This window comes from Nyctibius grandis, chromosome 12 (assembly GCF_013368605.1).
Source record: "Nyctibius grandis isolate bNycGra1 chromosome 12, bNycGra1.pri, whole genome shotgun sequence".
Taxonomy (NCBI): Eukaryota; Metazoa; Chordata; class Aves; order Nyctibiiformes; family Nyctibiidae; genus Nyctibius; species Nyctibius grandis.
In genome coordinates, this window is record NC_090669.1 from 6179381 (window position 1) to 6197769 (window position 18389).

At 33.1% G+C, this 18389-nt stretch overlaps 1 protein-coding gene across 1 annotated transcript in view; it reads left to right on the forward strand.

The window, feature by feature from the left end:
• Positions 1-18389, forward strand: part of RPGRIP1L (RPGRIP1 like) — a 73117-nt gene that overhangs the window by 43685 nt on the left and 11043 nt on the right. Inside the window, exons 20-24 of the mRNA XM_068411103.1 lie at positions 50-121; positions 1406-1583; positions 2345-2442; positions 11907-12090; positions 17797-17881. Coding sequence (XP_068267204.1) covers positions 50-121; positions 1406-1583; positions 2345-2442; positions 11907-12090; positions 17797-17881 — 617 coding nt within the window. The remainder of the gene's footprint in view (positions 1-49; positions 122-1405; positions 1584-2344; positions 2443-11906; positions 12091-17796; positions 17882-18389) is intronic.

Here is an 18389-nt window from a genome sequence, read left to right on the forward strand (position 1 = left end):
ATTGTCTACTATATATTAAAGGTTTCCCCTTATTTTACCTGTAACTTAGGGCTCTGTTGTTGAAAATAACACAAAACTTACACAGCAGATGAAGGCTTCAAGAGTTCCAGGTGTTTCAGAGGTATGAGACTATTTGGGTTTTGCAGTTTTATATAATATATTGCATTTTAATTCCATGTGTATGTTATTTCTTCAGAGTCATGCATCAAAAATCAAACTATGGTAAAGTAAGATCTCAAAAATTTCTCAGAAATATGAAAAAAAGTGATTCCTTGTGACGACACTCTCCTTTTTTTGGCCATTAGAAAGGGATGAATATCTCTACTGATTTCCTTCTATGTTTGGATGAAGTTTTTCTTCCCTCTAAAAATTACCATTATATAGCAGAGGGAAATGAAAAAGAATAATCAAAAAGTATTCTCTCTCTGAAAATTTTATCCACTCTGTCACTGAGGGAATTAAAAAGAATGGCCAAACATTATCTAAAACACAGTGGTTATGATACATCATCTTTGCCAAGGAGGAGCATAACAGACATAAAGTCAGTTTTTTACGACTTGAAAACTTCAAGGATAACCTTTATTTATAGAACAAGACTCATAAGTGTTTGTTAGCATTGCTTTGCTTTGTGTGGCTCTGGATGTGTTAGAATAGAAATAACTGTGGACAGCTAAAAGTTTTATGTCATGGATTCTGAGGGTGGGAGGTGAGACATCAGTGTCTCTGTGGAAAATTCAGTCCTAGAGGAGAATTGTTGGATAATAAATAATGCATAGGTCTCCAGCAAATTTCCATGGAAGATGCCATGTCTGTAACATAATATCCATTGATGAGGTATTATTCTATGTAATTGTACTCAAAGAGAAAGAAGCGAATAAGATTACTTCACAGTAAGTTATGCACTAAAGGTATTTTACCTTAGATAACGTGTTGGCATTTTGTAGCAAAGCCAATTCTTTTCTATATGATCTTAGTTTGCTTTTGAAACAGACAATATTGCTAATTTAAGTTATAAAATTGCTGACTGAGTAAGATGGTGATGGCTTGTTTTGTTTTGTGTTGGTTTGGTTTTTTTTTTTTAACTGAGTCTTGTAGAACTGAAAAAGCTGAAATATAAATGAATCTGGAAATCTACCAGGCTGTATATATGTTAACAGGTACCAAATGATTATAATAGTTATGTTTTCACAAATATACATCTTTAGAGAATTGTCTTTGTACTGTATCAATTATTTGTTACTGCAGTTGACAACTTCTCATGGGTTCCTGCACTGCATAAGCAATATAATTGTTTAAAGGCTATGTATGATGAATGTGAGCCATAACTCTTCAAGTTTTGAATTTAAATAACTTTTACTATTCAAGGAGTGTTATAAAGACTAAAAGTTTATCTATTTTTATATAGCATGTAGTACATGAGGTTAAACAAGAAAGGCTAGCAGATGATAAGGTGAATGAGATGACTGAAGAAATTCAACAGGAAAAAGAAGACCTCTCACATCTGTCAGCGGGGCAGTTGGCCGAACAAAGCTCAGTTACCTCTGGAGATGAGACAGAAATAACTGAAGAATTGGAACCAGAAGGTAGAATTCATTTTTATGAATAAGTAACTGTATTTCCGTGATAAATCTATGTATCTTTCCATTTTCTTAAGCATTTCTTACTAGCAATGGGAGCTGCCTCATTATGAGAAGCTTCATGACAGAAATGTTATTCTGGTGTACTTTATAGCTGAAGCTGGGTGGTGAATATGGTGGTGTTATTTTCTTCCCAAATGGAAACTGTATTGTAATTGAATGCAAAAATCTGGTATCTGACCTAGATTCATAAAATATTAAAGGAAACCTGGCTTCTATTTTAAATGTCTTTGTATTCTCTCTTAGAACTACGCTGTTCTAAAGACTATTTTAATGAATATGGTCCTTTTGTCTGCAGATAACAGCCAACGCTGATATTGGAAATCCTTTCAGTGAGACGGGTAGTACGTCTTATCACATCTGTGGCAAAGTTGTTAGAGGCAGATTTATTTAAACATTATAAAAGCTGGGTCATCCTGTTCCACCTCCGAGCTTAAACTGTTTATCATTGAAATAAACCAAGTCCATGATACCAAGTTTAAAGTAAAAGCACAAGCAGGATGCTAAAATTTTATGTTCGGTTGTTTGCAGCTTCTGCATAAGAATTTATTAGAAAAATTGGAAAAACCCGATGTTGAATCCCTGTTGTGTTTACAAGTGATTTGCTCCAGAGAAAAAAAGACCTGAATGCTTTACAAAATAATCCACCTGCATACAGAACAGGGGTTTTTAACTATATTGATTTTTTTTTTTTTTTTTTCCCCCAGATCAAGATGATAGAGAAGAAAATGATGCTGTTGAATCAATAATAACTGACAGTGATGACTGTATTATTTCAAGTCCAATATCCAAGAATATTAAACAGGTGAGAGTATTTATGGCAATTATTTGGTAAGTCTGAGAAAAATATTTTAAGCCTAATGTCCTCTAAGAGTAGCTTTGCTATATCTAAGGTCAGATTGTAAGACATTTTCAATGAATATATGTTTTCCTGTTTCCAGTTCAAATGGACACCTTTTCACAGAAAAAAAAGAAAAGTTAACCTGACCGTATTGTGCATGTGATTTACAGATTTTTTTTTTTTTTTTTTTACGGGGAAATCTGTTGTCATTTTTTCCATTATTGTCATACACACTTAAAGTAGACATTTCTAATTAGTTTCAATCTGAATTCGAATTTTAGTCCTGCACAAAATCTCCCTAATGAAGGATAACTGTTGTAATGTGAAGGTCTAAAGAACTTAGTCGTCTTGTTCAGTTCTACCTGTTACCTGGGAAAATGTGCTTTTCTGCTTCTTCCAGTGCTTTCTGAGGAAGGGGAGGATAATTTCACTTGTCAAGGCCTGTAGTAAATCTACAATGCTTAGCTACTCACTGGTTCATCCCAGTATGTTGACTTGATTGAATGTTGTTGAAATGGCAATTGCATAAGCTTGAGGTTGTTAATAACATGCAAACTTTGTGTGTATTTACTAGTTCATCCAGACAGATTTCTTTTTGTTCCTGACTTTCCAACAGTTTTAGAACTGAACATCAGGTTTCAATAAAGTTTGTACATGTACAATATCCAATCACTTCCCTGCGCTTCTTTTTCTATTGTTATTTGTGGGCATGTACAGTAATGATATTCTCTTGACTTGTTCTTAAAAACAGCAGTTAATGAGCATAAAGTCATATATACAAAATAACACACCATAATACAAATTTGGAAAATGTACTTTGAACAGTATTTCAGTAGTATAGTTCTCTAAAAAAAAAATAATATTTCATAATTTTAGATCTAACATTGACTGAACAATCCTAAAAAATATAAAACTTACACTTAAAATTGATTATGATACTTCTAACAGTTGATGCTTTTCTGGTCTGTCTTAGCCTTCTTTTAAAGGGCCAGGGGTGTACTATTATATCCTATCAATCTTAACTTTTTTAAATGTTCTGCAGTGTGATAACCTACAGTTAGTTTGATGTTTTGGGGTTTTTTAATCCTTTTTTCAAGGCTATGTGACATCTTACAAAGAAACTAGCAACAAGAAGCAATGCTTCATATGAGAAGTATTGGTCCTTTTTTAAGTTGTAGAAGGGGTTTGCTCTTAGAAATGCTATCATTTACATGTGCTGCAGAAAGATACAGAAGGTACTTTTGAAGACAGAATCGCATGGTTTATATGTAAAATGTTAAAAAATTGTTTCATCTGTAATTTTGAGAACTAAAATGACTGCTACTCGTCACCATTAAGTCAAATTATAATACAGTTAATCTATAGGTTTCTAGTCATCTTGTATTTTATTTTATCAAAATTATTTAAGAACACTTTTGAGGAGATTTTGAGTGTAGATTCATTTCAGGTTCATTAATTTCTACCTCTCTCCATTGATCTGTTCCTCTGGTAACAGAGTGCATATTCACGAAGGGTAGATAAGACAACAAAAGCTATAAACTATTAAGGCAACATGTTTGATACAAATTGGGTTTTAAAAATAGGCATTGGTATATTTGAAATCTTGGATTAATTATAGAATACAGCATGTGAAAATTGTGATTGAATTTGTATTTTTTTTAAGATTAAAAATCACTCCCTTTTATCTTTTGAGATAAATATCCTGCTGGTAATCAAACACTGTAAATAAGACTTGTGATTTTTTAGAGATCGTTATGCTAATTATCCTATAAATCTGAGTTGTATGCCAAACTGTTTAAGGCATTTAAGATCATACTGTTTCTTTTTTTGCATGTTGCAAATTAGACAGTTCATGGTTATTTCTTAGATATGTTGATCATAAAGGGTATCTAACAGATTTTCCAGTACTTAGCTGTGCCACTTGCTTCTTTCTCTTTTCTTCTTGTCTATGATGTATAATTAATCATAGATTACTTCATTTTGTTTCATTTCATTTACAACATTTATGAGCTTCACTTTGTCGGTATGAAATGCTTGTCCCCTTCTTTCCTTTCCAAAGTGGCGTAATTAGTGTTAGCATCTTTTTTAACAGGCTACATAAAGTTTAGTGGCTGGATTAAATCAAGTCATTAACATAATGTGCTATACAATTTGCCCCTATCTCTTTTCGTTTCCAGTACATCAAAGTGCCACAGAGCGCCAGTGTAATTGGGCCTTGCTAGCTTGTCAGGTTCAGTCAGGCTGATGGCTGCTGCTTTTACTAAAAAGCTTCCAGGCATGATAATTAATAGAGAAAAGAAGTCTGAGAAATGTAAAAGTTTGGACAGTTCTCTATGAATATTTCATACATTTGAATAATCAGAAGTTAACATTATCAATTTGATGTATAATACATTGATTAAAAGCCTTGTTTCAGATCCTCAAAATAGACATCAAAACTGGGAATTTGCATTTTTTTTTGGCATGGTCTTTACATTTAAAAAAACCCAGCAACTTTTCTCTTCCATCCCCTCCTCCTTTCACCACCATGTCTACGCTTTATCCTTACAGGAAATAATATAGCATTCAATTATCACAATAAAATTTACTGCCGTCAGCTTCCAAGTTGTATTAAAATGTGCCCATAAGGCAATTACTGGCAAAAAACTTTATTTGGTGGTGGTCTCTTTTTTTTTTTTTTCCTATAGGTGTGTTTACATCTCTCTTTTTTGTTGCAGATACTGTGAGTGCATTATCTTGCGTTAATATCAGTTTATTGAAAACTGTCGTTTTCAGTTCCTGTGAATTAAGATCTCGGGGTCAAATTAATTTTGACACTAAAATCTCTCTTAAACACCATTAAAAAGCAATACCAATTGCTTGTGCTTCTGCTGGTCAATGAAACACGTTTGTGCAAATATGAGAAGATATAAAGCTTACATTATAACAGAGCAGTAGATACTTTTCCTTTTATTATGCCTTTTTTGTACAAGTACTTGAATAGCACATATCCTCCTATGAGATATCTGCATTCATTGAAAAAAAGAAAATGATTTGGACATTGTATTGCAATTTTAAATTTTGGATGTCTTGATTTCTCTTTACACGTATTTTCTGCAGGACTTTAGTACCTTTGGCATACTTCAGGGAGATTTCCGAGTGCTCAATGCTCTTCTTAAACTGGCTTGTTCTGTGAATATCTAATCTGAATTTAGAGGGCTAAAGTTTTAGGTTTTTAGCATTACCCTGTGTGCTGAGTTGGCTTGATTCTACTGTGCCAGAAATACTAATCCTTTGTATTCTCTTGGTCTTGTCTAGATCTAACCTTAGTTGCTCTGTACTTTTCTTCTATAACAAATCAGGGAAGTAATAGTGCTGCACCAGCATATTTAATAAAACAAGGAATAAAATTCATGGAAGAGAACTATCTTATCAGAGTAAGATAAAAAGAACTTATTAAAGCTTTATAGTCAGTATTTTCAAACACTACTGATGGGTCTAAGATTAAGAAAGCATTTGCCGTTCTCCGTCTTTAAGGTGAGTGTTTGCTATTTTGGTCACTATTAGACAGGAACTAAAATAAAAGAGAGGAATTTTGAAGAATTCAGGAAAAACCTAAGTTGTCTTTTGCCACTGATAAAGTTTGAGATGGCAGTAGTTTGAATAGACAGTACACTGAAATGATGGATTTACAACTTCTACCGCCTGTCAAATATACTTAGAAGTAATAATTAGAAGCATGTACTACAAGTCATTCTTCTTGGTGGAAGAACTTGAAGGAAGAGGGAGAAATAATACCAAAAAACCCCCAAAGACCAGCTTTTAAAATGATTCAAAACAACAGAATCTTAAGGTAACTCATTACTTTTTAGGTAAGAAATAAAAGTAATTAGTCAGAACATTAAGTAGAAAGTCAGATTTCAGGCTGAGTGCATAAGTCCACAGGAGAAGCGTCCACAGGAGAATCATCAACAGGAGCCATTTTTAAGCTAGCTGGTAATGTTTTTTGTGGTTATGAATATGAATGCTCCTCAGTTGTTTCCTTGACAGACTATATTTATCGGGGCTCATTGACATGGAACTAAGTTATCGGTGACTTTACAAGTAGAAGGGAGTATTTTTCTAACAGGAGGTCTGAAAAGCAAAGGATGGGATTTGAAAGTAAATTTGAGTTTTGGTTAGTTGTGATGTATATCACCAAGCATCATTTTTTTTCACACTGTGGGTAATATGAGAGAGAATCAAATTCCATTAATTTTTGCATGTTTATATTGTCCCAAATACTATAATGGCAGTGTTGGGGGGGGCGGGCAGTATCAGAAGTTAAGTATTAAAGCTCTAAATAAGAAGAACAGTTGTATTAAAAACATGCAATCTGGTATATTTTTTTCACTACAGGTGCACTCTTAACAAATGAAAATGCTATACTGATACTTCTGCTTTTTTCCCGTACTAAAAGTTTTTTTTCTAAATGGATTAACTTTCAAGTACAGATTTCTAAAATTTAATTTATTTTTTAAATCAGACCAGAAGTCTATGATCTACATGTAGAAAATACATGCATAGATATGTATAAAAGCAGAAATTCTGTTATATTTGTCTTTGTTTAGTTTTATACATAATACTGCTACTTATTTCATCCTATTTCTGTAACTTAAATGTTGACATGTATTAGCATGTAAAATGTACAGAGTAAGACCTCTTTTTGTCAAGAAATTTTCTGTCTTTCATGCTTATTTACCTAAGCTTCGTGCTTCCTTTTGAAATGAAAGGTAATCGTAAGTTTACAGAGCATTTGAATTACTTAATTGTGTGACTAGTTGGTACTGATGTAGCTAACTGGCTCTGAGATTTGATAAAGTTGGTATCTGTTTTTTGTTTTACCTGGTGATATAATCAATGGTGAGTGTTTAAATGCACACACAGAAAAAGTTTCCTCTTTGAGAAAATCTGCAGTAGAGAGGGGTGTAGCTTAGTTTAGGACTGTAACAATATTGCTTATGTAGCCTTCCCCACTCCTTGGGGAGAAAATAAAACTCAGAGTAAGGATGTTTGTATCTCACCAGTCAAACAGCTCCAGATATATTTCTTTTTTTTTTTTTTTTGTATTTATTCATCCATAGAAACAGTTTAAGAGCTGTTAGTTGAGGCAATGCCACAGGCAAGTTGCAAAACCAAATCTTTAAAAACTATTCAACTTCAGGAGAAACACTGAATGATTTTATGTTTATTCTTCAGAAAGGGAGGGGGAGGCAAGCTTTTTGAAGGGAAGAAAGTATGTTATTCAGGTGATCAAAAGTAGTATTATGAGCAAAGTGCAAATGTGACTTGAAGTTCTGATGTATAGTTGTCAGTCGTGGTGGGAAAGCTTCAGATCCCTCAAGAACTTAGTATTTTCTAAAATGTTTGGTGTTTTATACTGAATTAAAAGTTGTCTTTTCTCAAAAAAGTCAATGCATTGATGGGTATGTTACAGATTTGCATAGAAGAGGCAATATCTAATAGTTGAATTGTCTCAAGCTGTAGCAAGTAATTCATGCCTTTGAAGATATTAAAGATGAATTAATGCTCTGAAAATGATGGATTTGGTCTCTGCACTAGATAAAATGGCAGCAGAGATGTACTTACTGTCACAAATTGATTTTTCCTTTGGTATGTTCTCAATTCTAGACAGAGCTGAAAGGATTGCATCGAACCTTATTATAGTGCTAACCTTGTGCCATTGCAAACTCCTCCTAGCGCATAGCAAAAACAGTGATGATGGGGGAAGATTCTATGTGCCTTTCCCTCCTTCACAGTAAATCTGACTCCAAAAGAGCTATTGAACAAGGAGAGATCTCTTTGTCCCAGGTCTTAGGGAGAATCTAAAGTGCATGCACTTCTGTAAGTCCCATCTATTTGGAGAAGGAACAGGGAGCATTTCGATATCCCTCTTTCTGTTCTCACATCTATGGGGAAAATCTAAAACCAAAAGATGTTGTTCCTAACATGAAAAGTCACTGCACACAGTTAAGGACTAGAATATTTTTTTGTGATATGTGTTTTTATGTGTATATGTAAGATGTTGACCTATTAATCATAATTACTTAACAAGTAATGTTTATGTCTCTGAACAGTTAAATTAGATTGGCATTCCTGTGATAGCATTCCTTTGCAGCTATGTTCTGACATCGTTAATAGGAAGATCACAGGAATTTAGCACTTGATAGAGGAAGAGGATGGTTTCCCATTCAATAAATATATTTGTCAATCAAGTAATATTCGTAGCAAAGGGATGATTACTTGTGATTATTGGACAATAGCTATAGTTTATCTGATATGCTCGCTGCTTGAAATAGAAGGGAACAAGTGAATAAGTGGACTGTGGAAATAAATATATACAGTATTAAGGAGTAAAGCATAAATATTTTTGAGCATTGGTAAAGAACAGGATTCAAGTTGATCTTACTCAATGCTGTTGTTTTGTGCAGGAAGGACAAACTTTTTTTTTTTTTTTGTAAAACACTTAATTCTGTGGCATACTGTTGCGGACCATTGGGTCAATTGGAATTTTATTCACATCAAAGTCTTAGCATTTTATTGTGACCAAAAAGGAAATAGAAATTTGGAATGTACAGCTTCTTGAAGATGACAGTCAAGACTTTTTATGGAATTACAAATAAAAAGCTTTTTTAATCTCAGACATCAGAAAGATGAGGAGTTATATTGGGACTTCAAATTCTGATGTAATGTCCAATGCATTTAGTACTTAAACTAATCCTAAAGCTTGTTGAAGGAGTTCAGTGATTCTTCCAAATCTCTGGGTAGTGTTATTACTTACAAAGAGTCAATATTAAATGGTAAAGAAAGAATATTGCCCATGTTTTGTTGTCCTTGCTTGAAATGAAATCACTGAACCAATTTCTCAGAGACAGTCTTTGAAAGCATTTAGTATTCTTTATTTTAATACGTATATCCAGCCTCTCTGCTAGAGGAAATTTCATATTATATTTTGTTTTAAATACTAAATTTAAAGAATAATTTTATTCCCATCGAAGCAGAATGATTTGTGGAAGTAATTGGTCATGACAAACTATCCATTTTTCACTTGAATAGTACCTAATAAATGAGACCAAGGCTTAAAAAAAACAACTTAGGAAAAGATTTAAATAACATAATTCACGCTGCATCATAGAAATATAAATGGTTGTTTAAAAATTAATACCTATCATATATTGGATGCTACATATATTTTCAGCATGGCTACATACTATGAGTGGTTTTGTATTAGCAGTGAAATATGTCATGCTAGCTATGCTGTTCTTAAGCAGTTCTATATTTTTTATTTGTAAATATCTTTTTTTTTTTAATCAGCTTGTGTTCTCCTTTGTATATGCTGTATTCATACTTAATATTAATAAAACCGGGCCTTAAAATATTCTTGACTATTAAGCTCTGAAGTAATTTATTATTTTTTCTTACAATTTTCTAATAGTATGACTTAGTTATTTGCTTACTAGGAAGTTAGAAAGCAGAATACCTGGATTTACCCTGCTATCCTTGAAAAACTGTAATATTCTTTGCCTATAGTATGCAATTACAAGTGTTAAATATGTCAAACAATTTTTAATTTATGTAAAAGAAATACTTTATAATACGGGATATTGTATTTGGACTTGATTCATAAACTGCTGTCTGTGTACAAGCTAGCTTGACATAGCTGCTAAATACTTCGGGGTGAACAAAACCACTCAGCATATCACTTTAAATACAGATGCTAATACATCTGTTCAGTGCAAGAAGAAAAGAGTTGTTTCTGAAGTAAAATTAGACAATAGACTCAATTTCATTTTTTATGCATGTGAATATAGAGTGCTTGAGGTTATTAGTTGAAACTGAGTAACCTTTCCAGGCTTTCATCTCTTTCTTTTCAAATTTGAATATGAAAAGCATATTCAAGTCAAAGACCATCACTTTAATGACATTTGGCAGTCATTTGATTTATTAGATTTTAGAAAAAAAATTTCCTTTAAATATTTCATCATTCTATGCTAATCCCAGTAATATTGCCAGCTGAAGCCGTGTACCTGTGTTAGCGGAGACAGAATGGTGTGGAATTTTCTCTGTCATCCTAGTAAAATTTCCATGAATCTACTGAATAATAAAACAACCTTATTGAAATATTCAGATTTGGGTTTTTAGTTAAGGTGTCTTAGGATACATAATAAAAGGAAATGTCTTTTGAAAGGAGGGGGTAAAATTACTTCATCAAATATTGAAAGGGCTTGACAGCAATGGAAATTGTTCTATATGATGGATATTTTTACAATAGGATACATCTGCTTTTCAGTTTGATTAATTTTATAATTTGCTTGACAAATTATAAGCCATCTCCATAATAAATTAGAATAATAATAAAACTGAATCTAGAAAGCTTATTACTTCAAGTGATTTAAGTTTACAATCAAAATTTGTCAAAATATTCCCATATAGGGATAATATTTTTAATGTTTTGAACTTGAAAAGAAAGAAGTAAACAAAATTTTTTTTACATTTCTGAACTCCAACATGTTCTCTTTGCTCTTTGAAGAATCTCATATTTGAATGCTCACTTAGGTACTTTCGAAACCAATTTTGAAACCGTAGTGGCTTTTCTTTCTTTGAATTACAGAGTTACCTAGGGAAATATTTGTGGCTCTTTCTGTCAAGTCTGACATTCCTACTTATATACAGAAAGCTTATTAAAATTTATCTGTATGCAAATAATACAGACTTTGCCGAACAGTATGAAACAATTTCATATAAGCAACAGAATAATGTTATTTTAGTTAAAGATAATAAGAAAAGGTTCTGGTGAAGAACAATTGGGATATTACTTTTATTGTGATATTGTTAATTTTAACTTTTAAATGTATGTTTGGTTTAACTAGCAAAGTTCAGTATATGAAGTTGAATTCTGTATCAATACAGTGTTACTTTACATGCCTAACTACTTTGTGACTCGATGTATTTTTACTGAACTATTTGTAGTATAGTCTGCACTAGGCACTGAGTAGCAATTCTCTTTCATTTGGAGAACTTTGGTACCTAATATTACTGAGACTATTTCAAGCAGTTACAGGATCAAGATACAAATCACTTTGCCGTGTACCTAAAAATAATGGCGACTCATATTTGTGGTTCAGATATCATTTGTATGTAAAGAGAACCTTAACCTAATCTTCTCCAGCAGAGTATGACTATTGCAAATATATTTTCGACACCTAATGTAAATCAGTATCTGTTGCAACAATATTCTTAACTACAAACCCTGGGGCTTTAGAATCTCATTGTGTCTATGTCAAAATCAATCAGTCAGTGTTAATCACACAAAATAGCCAATGATTTACACGTATGTTTGTTTGTTTTGTGTTAACACTTCAAGAAACACAAAATAATTTGTATTATGTTTGCGCTTTGTTTTTAAATAGGCAACTGAAAAAATCCGGGTTGAAATTATATCTCTCTGTCTTACTGAGTCACGAATTATATCAGATGAAACAATACAGCAGCTGTTTGTAGAATGCAGATTTTACAATTTTGTTGCAGAGGAGACCCCACTGTCACTTCCAAAACCAACAAGTGGTCAGAGGATTCACTATAACTATAGCAATGGTAAGTACAATGTATTCCTGAGCAGGCTTGTTTCTTCTCTTAAACGGTGTCTTATGACAATGCCTGCCAATAAAACCTACTTCCTCTATATATTATAGTTGCATTTATCTGTGTACCAATTGTTATCTATTTCCCAGATATTTGGGAAATATTAAAGGTGTTCTTTAACTGAGGTAAGGATGCAATTATCAAGGATAAAAGAAAAACATTCCATGTAACCATGTACAACTAAAATACAGTTGAAAGGAGAAAATATGTTATTGGACTTGATGATCACTTGGCAATACTCAGTGTTCCCTTAATAAGAACTTTTTAAATAGGAAATTATTCAGCTGTGTTTAATACTAATACATTGCTATTTGCTTCATAATACTTAATCCTGCATGTTCCATATGCTATTCTCTAACAACTGAACATTTGAAACTACTTTATGTCAATGCACAATGTAATTTACACTAATAGTATACACAGAACTATTGTAGTAATTGTTAATTCTCTTGTTAATTATTTTCCCAGCTATTTAATAGTATTTCAGTTATTGATTAATTTTTTTTCTGTTAAAGTCTATTTCATTTACAACTCAATTGGAGTGCTTCATGTTGTCTTGGACTTTAAGTATTGCATTTTTAGCTGAGAGTATCCTGGAGCAGGTGAATCAGTTTGCTATTTGTGACACACCACTAATACAGACATGCAAATTAAGCATTCTTTTAAAAATAATTTTGTAAAAGTGGCTTTGCAAAAGCTGTGTCACAGTCAGATCTTTAACATTGCTACCATCTAGAAACCTGATTTTAGAAGGAGACTTGCCGAAGAATTTACTCATATCCTCCTAATACTCATAAACTATTGGATTACCCCATAGTTGAAGACTGAAATCCCTCGTAGATGTCACATCCACCATCACTAGAGTGCGACGGTCCATTAGAGAGAGAATATAGAGGACAGGGCACAATGTGTTAACTTCTGTGACTCTGAGAAAGACTGTAATCTTTGTAAGGCTTTAGGAAAAAAAAAAACAAAACCACGAAAACTAATAGCACTGTGAACTCTTTCAGTCACTGAGGCTTACTTCCATTCAAACAAATGGGATTTCTGACATCATATACTAAATGACACATCAGATAAGCAAGAATTCTTTTTATGAGCTGAACAATATTCATCTTGCTAGCTGCTGTAAACACTTTTCCAAATGTTCTAGGTAGGCAGACATAATTGACATAAATTTTTCAAAACCTCATGGAAATAACACCAGAAGCCAATGAAGCTATGTAACACTTTTAATTTCTCTTGCTTCTTGAATTCTCATTGCTTTGAATATAAGAAACATTCAGAAGGTATAAAAATTCTTACACAATATTCTGATTCCTGTGTATATTGGGTATGGTCTAAGCATAATATTAGTTTTTTAACTATTGACTCTGCAAAGTTAAACTAGCAAAACATATCAAAGTTATGATGAATACAGAATGAAATTTCAGGCTCTTAAGACAATTATGAAGCTTAAATGTATTTCAAGCTGTGGTATTTGAAAATAGTATCGTGCTTTGTAGAGACTGTAATTCATAAGGCTTTCCAATCTGGTAGTGCTGTATCATATTATTTCTGCTAGTCAAAACCTGGCTTTATAAATTTGATCTTTCTATTTGCTTCTTAAGTATCAAATATAGACTGTTTAACTTTAAAATATCCTAATGAATCAATATCAAAAGGTGGTTTTGGTGTTAATTGCTTCAGGATTGTATTCTGTAGCACAATACTAATGTAGTTGTTATTTGCAGAGTTTTGCTTAGACAATTGGTCGTCTAATTTCTACTCAAGATTAGCTTTCAATATAGCGGAGGTAAAAAACCCTAATGAGTCTGCTGTTTGATAATGTCAGTTGGAAAGCCAGTAAGATAATAGTAATGAAATCTACATGTGTGTTTACTATAACTTTACTGCATCTCTTATTCATGTCTAATTAGATTTGAGTATGTTGAATATTTGAGGTTAATTGAATATTTTCTTTAATAAAAATGAGATTTGCATGGGTAGAGAGAAATTTACTTTGAGCTTAGAAGGAAACTAATAGTCTTCTAGATTTTTGCATGGAGAAAATCAGGGTAAGTCCATAAGTAATCTCAAAAATCATTAATTCTTATAAATAAAACATTTTATATTATTTATAACTGAAGGTTTTCCATACATCCTTCGCTGTCATTGCTTGTGTAAGATACCAGAAGATGGAAAGAATCTTGTTGAAAAACAATATAGTAGAACTCTATTGAACTGCACATACGTGATTTCAATTTCCCTTTTCACAAGTGGTTAGAGCATGTAACTTAACATTAATTTTTTATTTTGACTATGACTTTTTCACTAGGAATGGTTAGAAGATAATTTTGTTTCTTCCAAGGTCTTGGAACAAAAACTTGAATAGGAAGTTTATACAGTCTAGGGTTATACCGTATAACTCTTGATTTCTCGTGATATTAAGTATTTTATCTACTGATGGCCATACTGACTGAGGAGAGGAGCTGTTGTGTTTGCTAGTGGTAGAAAGAGTTATTAGAATATCCAAGAATGCTTCTAAACACTACGGTCCCATAAATTCAAAGAAAAGTGGAACTTGCCAAATTGTGCTCACACCGTGACTCTGTCCTGTAATTTGGTAAAACAGAAGGATTCTGATTTTTTGATGAGGTTTGTTTTGGTATGGTTTGGTTTTGATGTTAGGGTGTGTTACAGATTGGAGTAAGCAATGAATAAATATTTTAACTTTTTAATACAGTTTAAAATTGTGTGCCAGAAATTACTTATTTCCAGTCATGTCACAATATATGCGTTAAAGGGAACATAATGACAGTTTCACTGTCAGAAAAACATAGGGAAACATATTTCTCCAAGCAAACAAAGCCCAGTCTCGCTCACTTATAAATACATCTATTGATATTTTACTCTTAATTTCAGAAAAATAAACATTTTTCTTGTCAAGGCCACAATTACTTAAATTACAAACCTAAGGTTAGTTCATAAATGTTAACAAAAAACATTCATATTTTATTAAATATGAAGACTTAACTATGAAAATGCTGAGATGGCAAGAAAGTTACCAGAAAGTAAGATTGATAGAAAGTCTGAAATGTGTCCTTATCATTGTATACAATGGTTCTAGACAACAGGCAGCAGAAGTAGAAAAAAGATTTACAAAATTTTGCAAAGATTTTATATGTTGTCTAATTGGAAGGCTTTCTCTCTTGAGTGAACAGGTAGTTATTTGAACAACTTGAAGTACAAGTGTAAGTAGACGAAAGGAAGGAGAGGTGGCAGAAAGATGATGGGGTTTATTTTTTATTAAAAATAAACTTCTGAAGATCCATATTCTAAAAGGTGGATTCCTCAGTGTAACTCAAATCAAAATGTTAAGGCCTTGCATCAGAAAACACTGTTATACTTCTTTCAGTTTATTCCTTTTCTCCATTAAAGCTCAACGCTGTGAGGCATTTTTTCTTCATCATTGTGACAAAACCCTGCTTCATCACATAGTCATTTAGTTTTGGTAGAAAGTGAACTATGGGGGAAAACATAGCTGGTTCTGTTACAGCATTTTAATGTTTGGAATTGCAGTGATTTTTAACGAGGTTCCAGGGTCATTGTAATTTTCAGGTTTTAGTGCTTCTTCAGGACAAACTTTAAAATGAAAATTTTAGATGCAAACTGTCACAATTTAATTTTGAATGATTTTTGCAACTAATTGGATAGAAATATGAGATGTTCTGTGCCTTGGGTCAATGTTATGATTCTAAGTTCAAGGAGTACTAAGGGGTGATATGAAAGCATGTTATTTATCAGGATCTAAAAATATATATTTTCACTATGGTTAATCATTTTCCCCAGAAATGAAGGGAGTTCTTGTGCTGAATGTTTTACTTGCTAGTCTGAATTTTTCCATTGAGTGAAATGAATTTGAACTCTTTGGGCTTGTAAATAATTTCCATTTAAAATTGTTTTAGATATAGTATGAGTAAACTTAGGAAATTCCATTTGGGATGCTTATGGGAAAGGGAAGAATCTGTTGATGTGGCAGCTCCTTTGATGTTCTTTGGCTGTCCATCTGTCTCCCTGCTGCCTCCCCGTCACTTCCTGTGGTGGCCCCAGGAGCACTTGGCCATAAGAGTAGCACATGTGGAAAGTCATCCACATGCCCAAAAGAATAGCAGATGGCAGTAGCAGCTTCATTTAACCAGTCTAAGGAAGTAAGAATATTGTGGATGGAAACTAAGGATTCCAAGATAGAGCACCAATGCTTTGCTTTCTGATAGTAGAGAAAAAGGTGTTAAAATGCAGATTCCTTTGAGTGAATGATTCAGATACCAATTGTACTGAACGTAACTAATTTCTAATAGTGATTCTGCTGGCCAGATAAGAGCTGAGGAGCATCTTTGGAGAAAACTGGAGAACCAGTAGCTCTGGAAGGTGTGCTTCCTAGAAGGACTTTTATAGAGAGATGTCCCTCAATAAATCCCTCTGCAAGGAATTCATTTGAGCCGCCTTCTCTCTCTTTCGTGCTCCTGTGTTCCAGTACTCTTTGCTCCTTGGCAGAATTGGTAATTTCTGTTTATACAAATAAGTTTATTTTGGGTAGTAGAAGAGAGTATGGAGTACATTAAAGATTTATGTCAGTACACAGGAAAAGGAAACCTTAATATCATGTGGAGGGTGAAAAAGAGCTTTTTTGAGTACAGGGGCAGAGTAACTAAAAGAGAGAGGCATGTGAATATTAAAGATGTTGAAATTTAAAGACAGATGAATTTCTAGCTCCTCCTCCTGCCCCCAAAAACGACTGAAAAATGTTCCTTTAGAGCTATGTTTGTTTCTCAGAGGGTTATATTCATTCTAGTTCTGTCCTAGCAAAAGTTTTTCAGCTGCATTTCTTACTTTAAAAAAACAAAAAAGTAATTCCCTTAACACTGTTTTTCAGTTTTCACATCCTCAATGTTTATAATCATTCGCAGTAGTTTACTGATACTTGTAGGCTGATACCATTTGCAAGAAAGAAGCTACTTTCTTAATGTAAGATGCCCAAAAACTTCTAAAGAATTTCCTAAAACCCTATTTCTCATTCTTTTATTGTTTTTCCAAACCAAGGCTATTTTTTGCCATAGGTCATATTAATGGTACAAAAATTAAAAGCTGGTCCTTGTGTTTGTATTTTAAATTAAAACAATAAAAGGCTTTCAGAGCACTCACACTGTTGATTTTCTCCAGTCCATTGGTTTAGATGTTTCTTTTATTGAAATATTGTGGCAGGAAATGAGGATTAAATTACTGAGGCTGTCAAAAAGGACAAGCACTCTGCCATGCGTTATCATTATCACTAGCTTCCTCAGTGGAAGAAAATGCAGTAAATCACTTCAAATGCAAAGCAATAAAGACCACTGGCTTTTAAAATCATGACTGCTATTGCCATTAACAGAAAATGACAGCTACGTGGCATGCTTAGGTGCTGCTTGTATCTTTTTTGACAGTGTGCACATAAACCTGCCAGTGACATGCCGTTAGATCACATGACCTTTCAAATTTGATTCTAACATTGTTGCTTTTCCTTAGGAAAGACAAGGGAAAGAAATGTTTATTTTTCTTTGTTCTTTTCTTTGTGCTCTTTCTTCTAAAAGATGAAAAACAATTGATAACTAATTATATTAACTCCTATTTGCTTTGCAGTGATACATGTGGATAAGGCAAATAATCATACAAGAAGAGAGTATCTCAAGTCTGTGCTTCTAAAGCCGGATCTACATACTGACAGGTACATATTAGTGCAGAAAAACTCTTATCAAAGGTCGTTGTAAATAATGCTTATGGTTTGCCTTGTTGTTTGACTTTATTGAGGAGGCATCCCTGAGAAGTTAATGCGTATCTAACTAACTAGAGAAAAATTTGTTTCAGCTAGGAATGATACCTACATACTGATGTGGCGATTGATCTCCATTTCTTCCCTGAGTAGGTTCGTGTGGTATGGAATATTGCAACCTCTCTTGATGTTGTTTTAGTGCTGTGTTTTGTTTTTTGTTTTTTTTTTTTAACGACCTCATTTTGCAAAAGAGAGACTCAGCATTGTCATCAGCATTCTGTCAATAATGAATTTGAAAGCACATATCTACCCGATGGCAGAGTAATATATCTGTTGCTTTCTGAATTCAGAGTACTAAAAGGAGTGTAAGAGCTTCAGAAAGCGTTCCTTGGCCCTAGAATTTCCAAAGACCTATATACATATTGATGTAGCAGGTAGCTATTATATGTATACATCTGAGAAA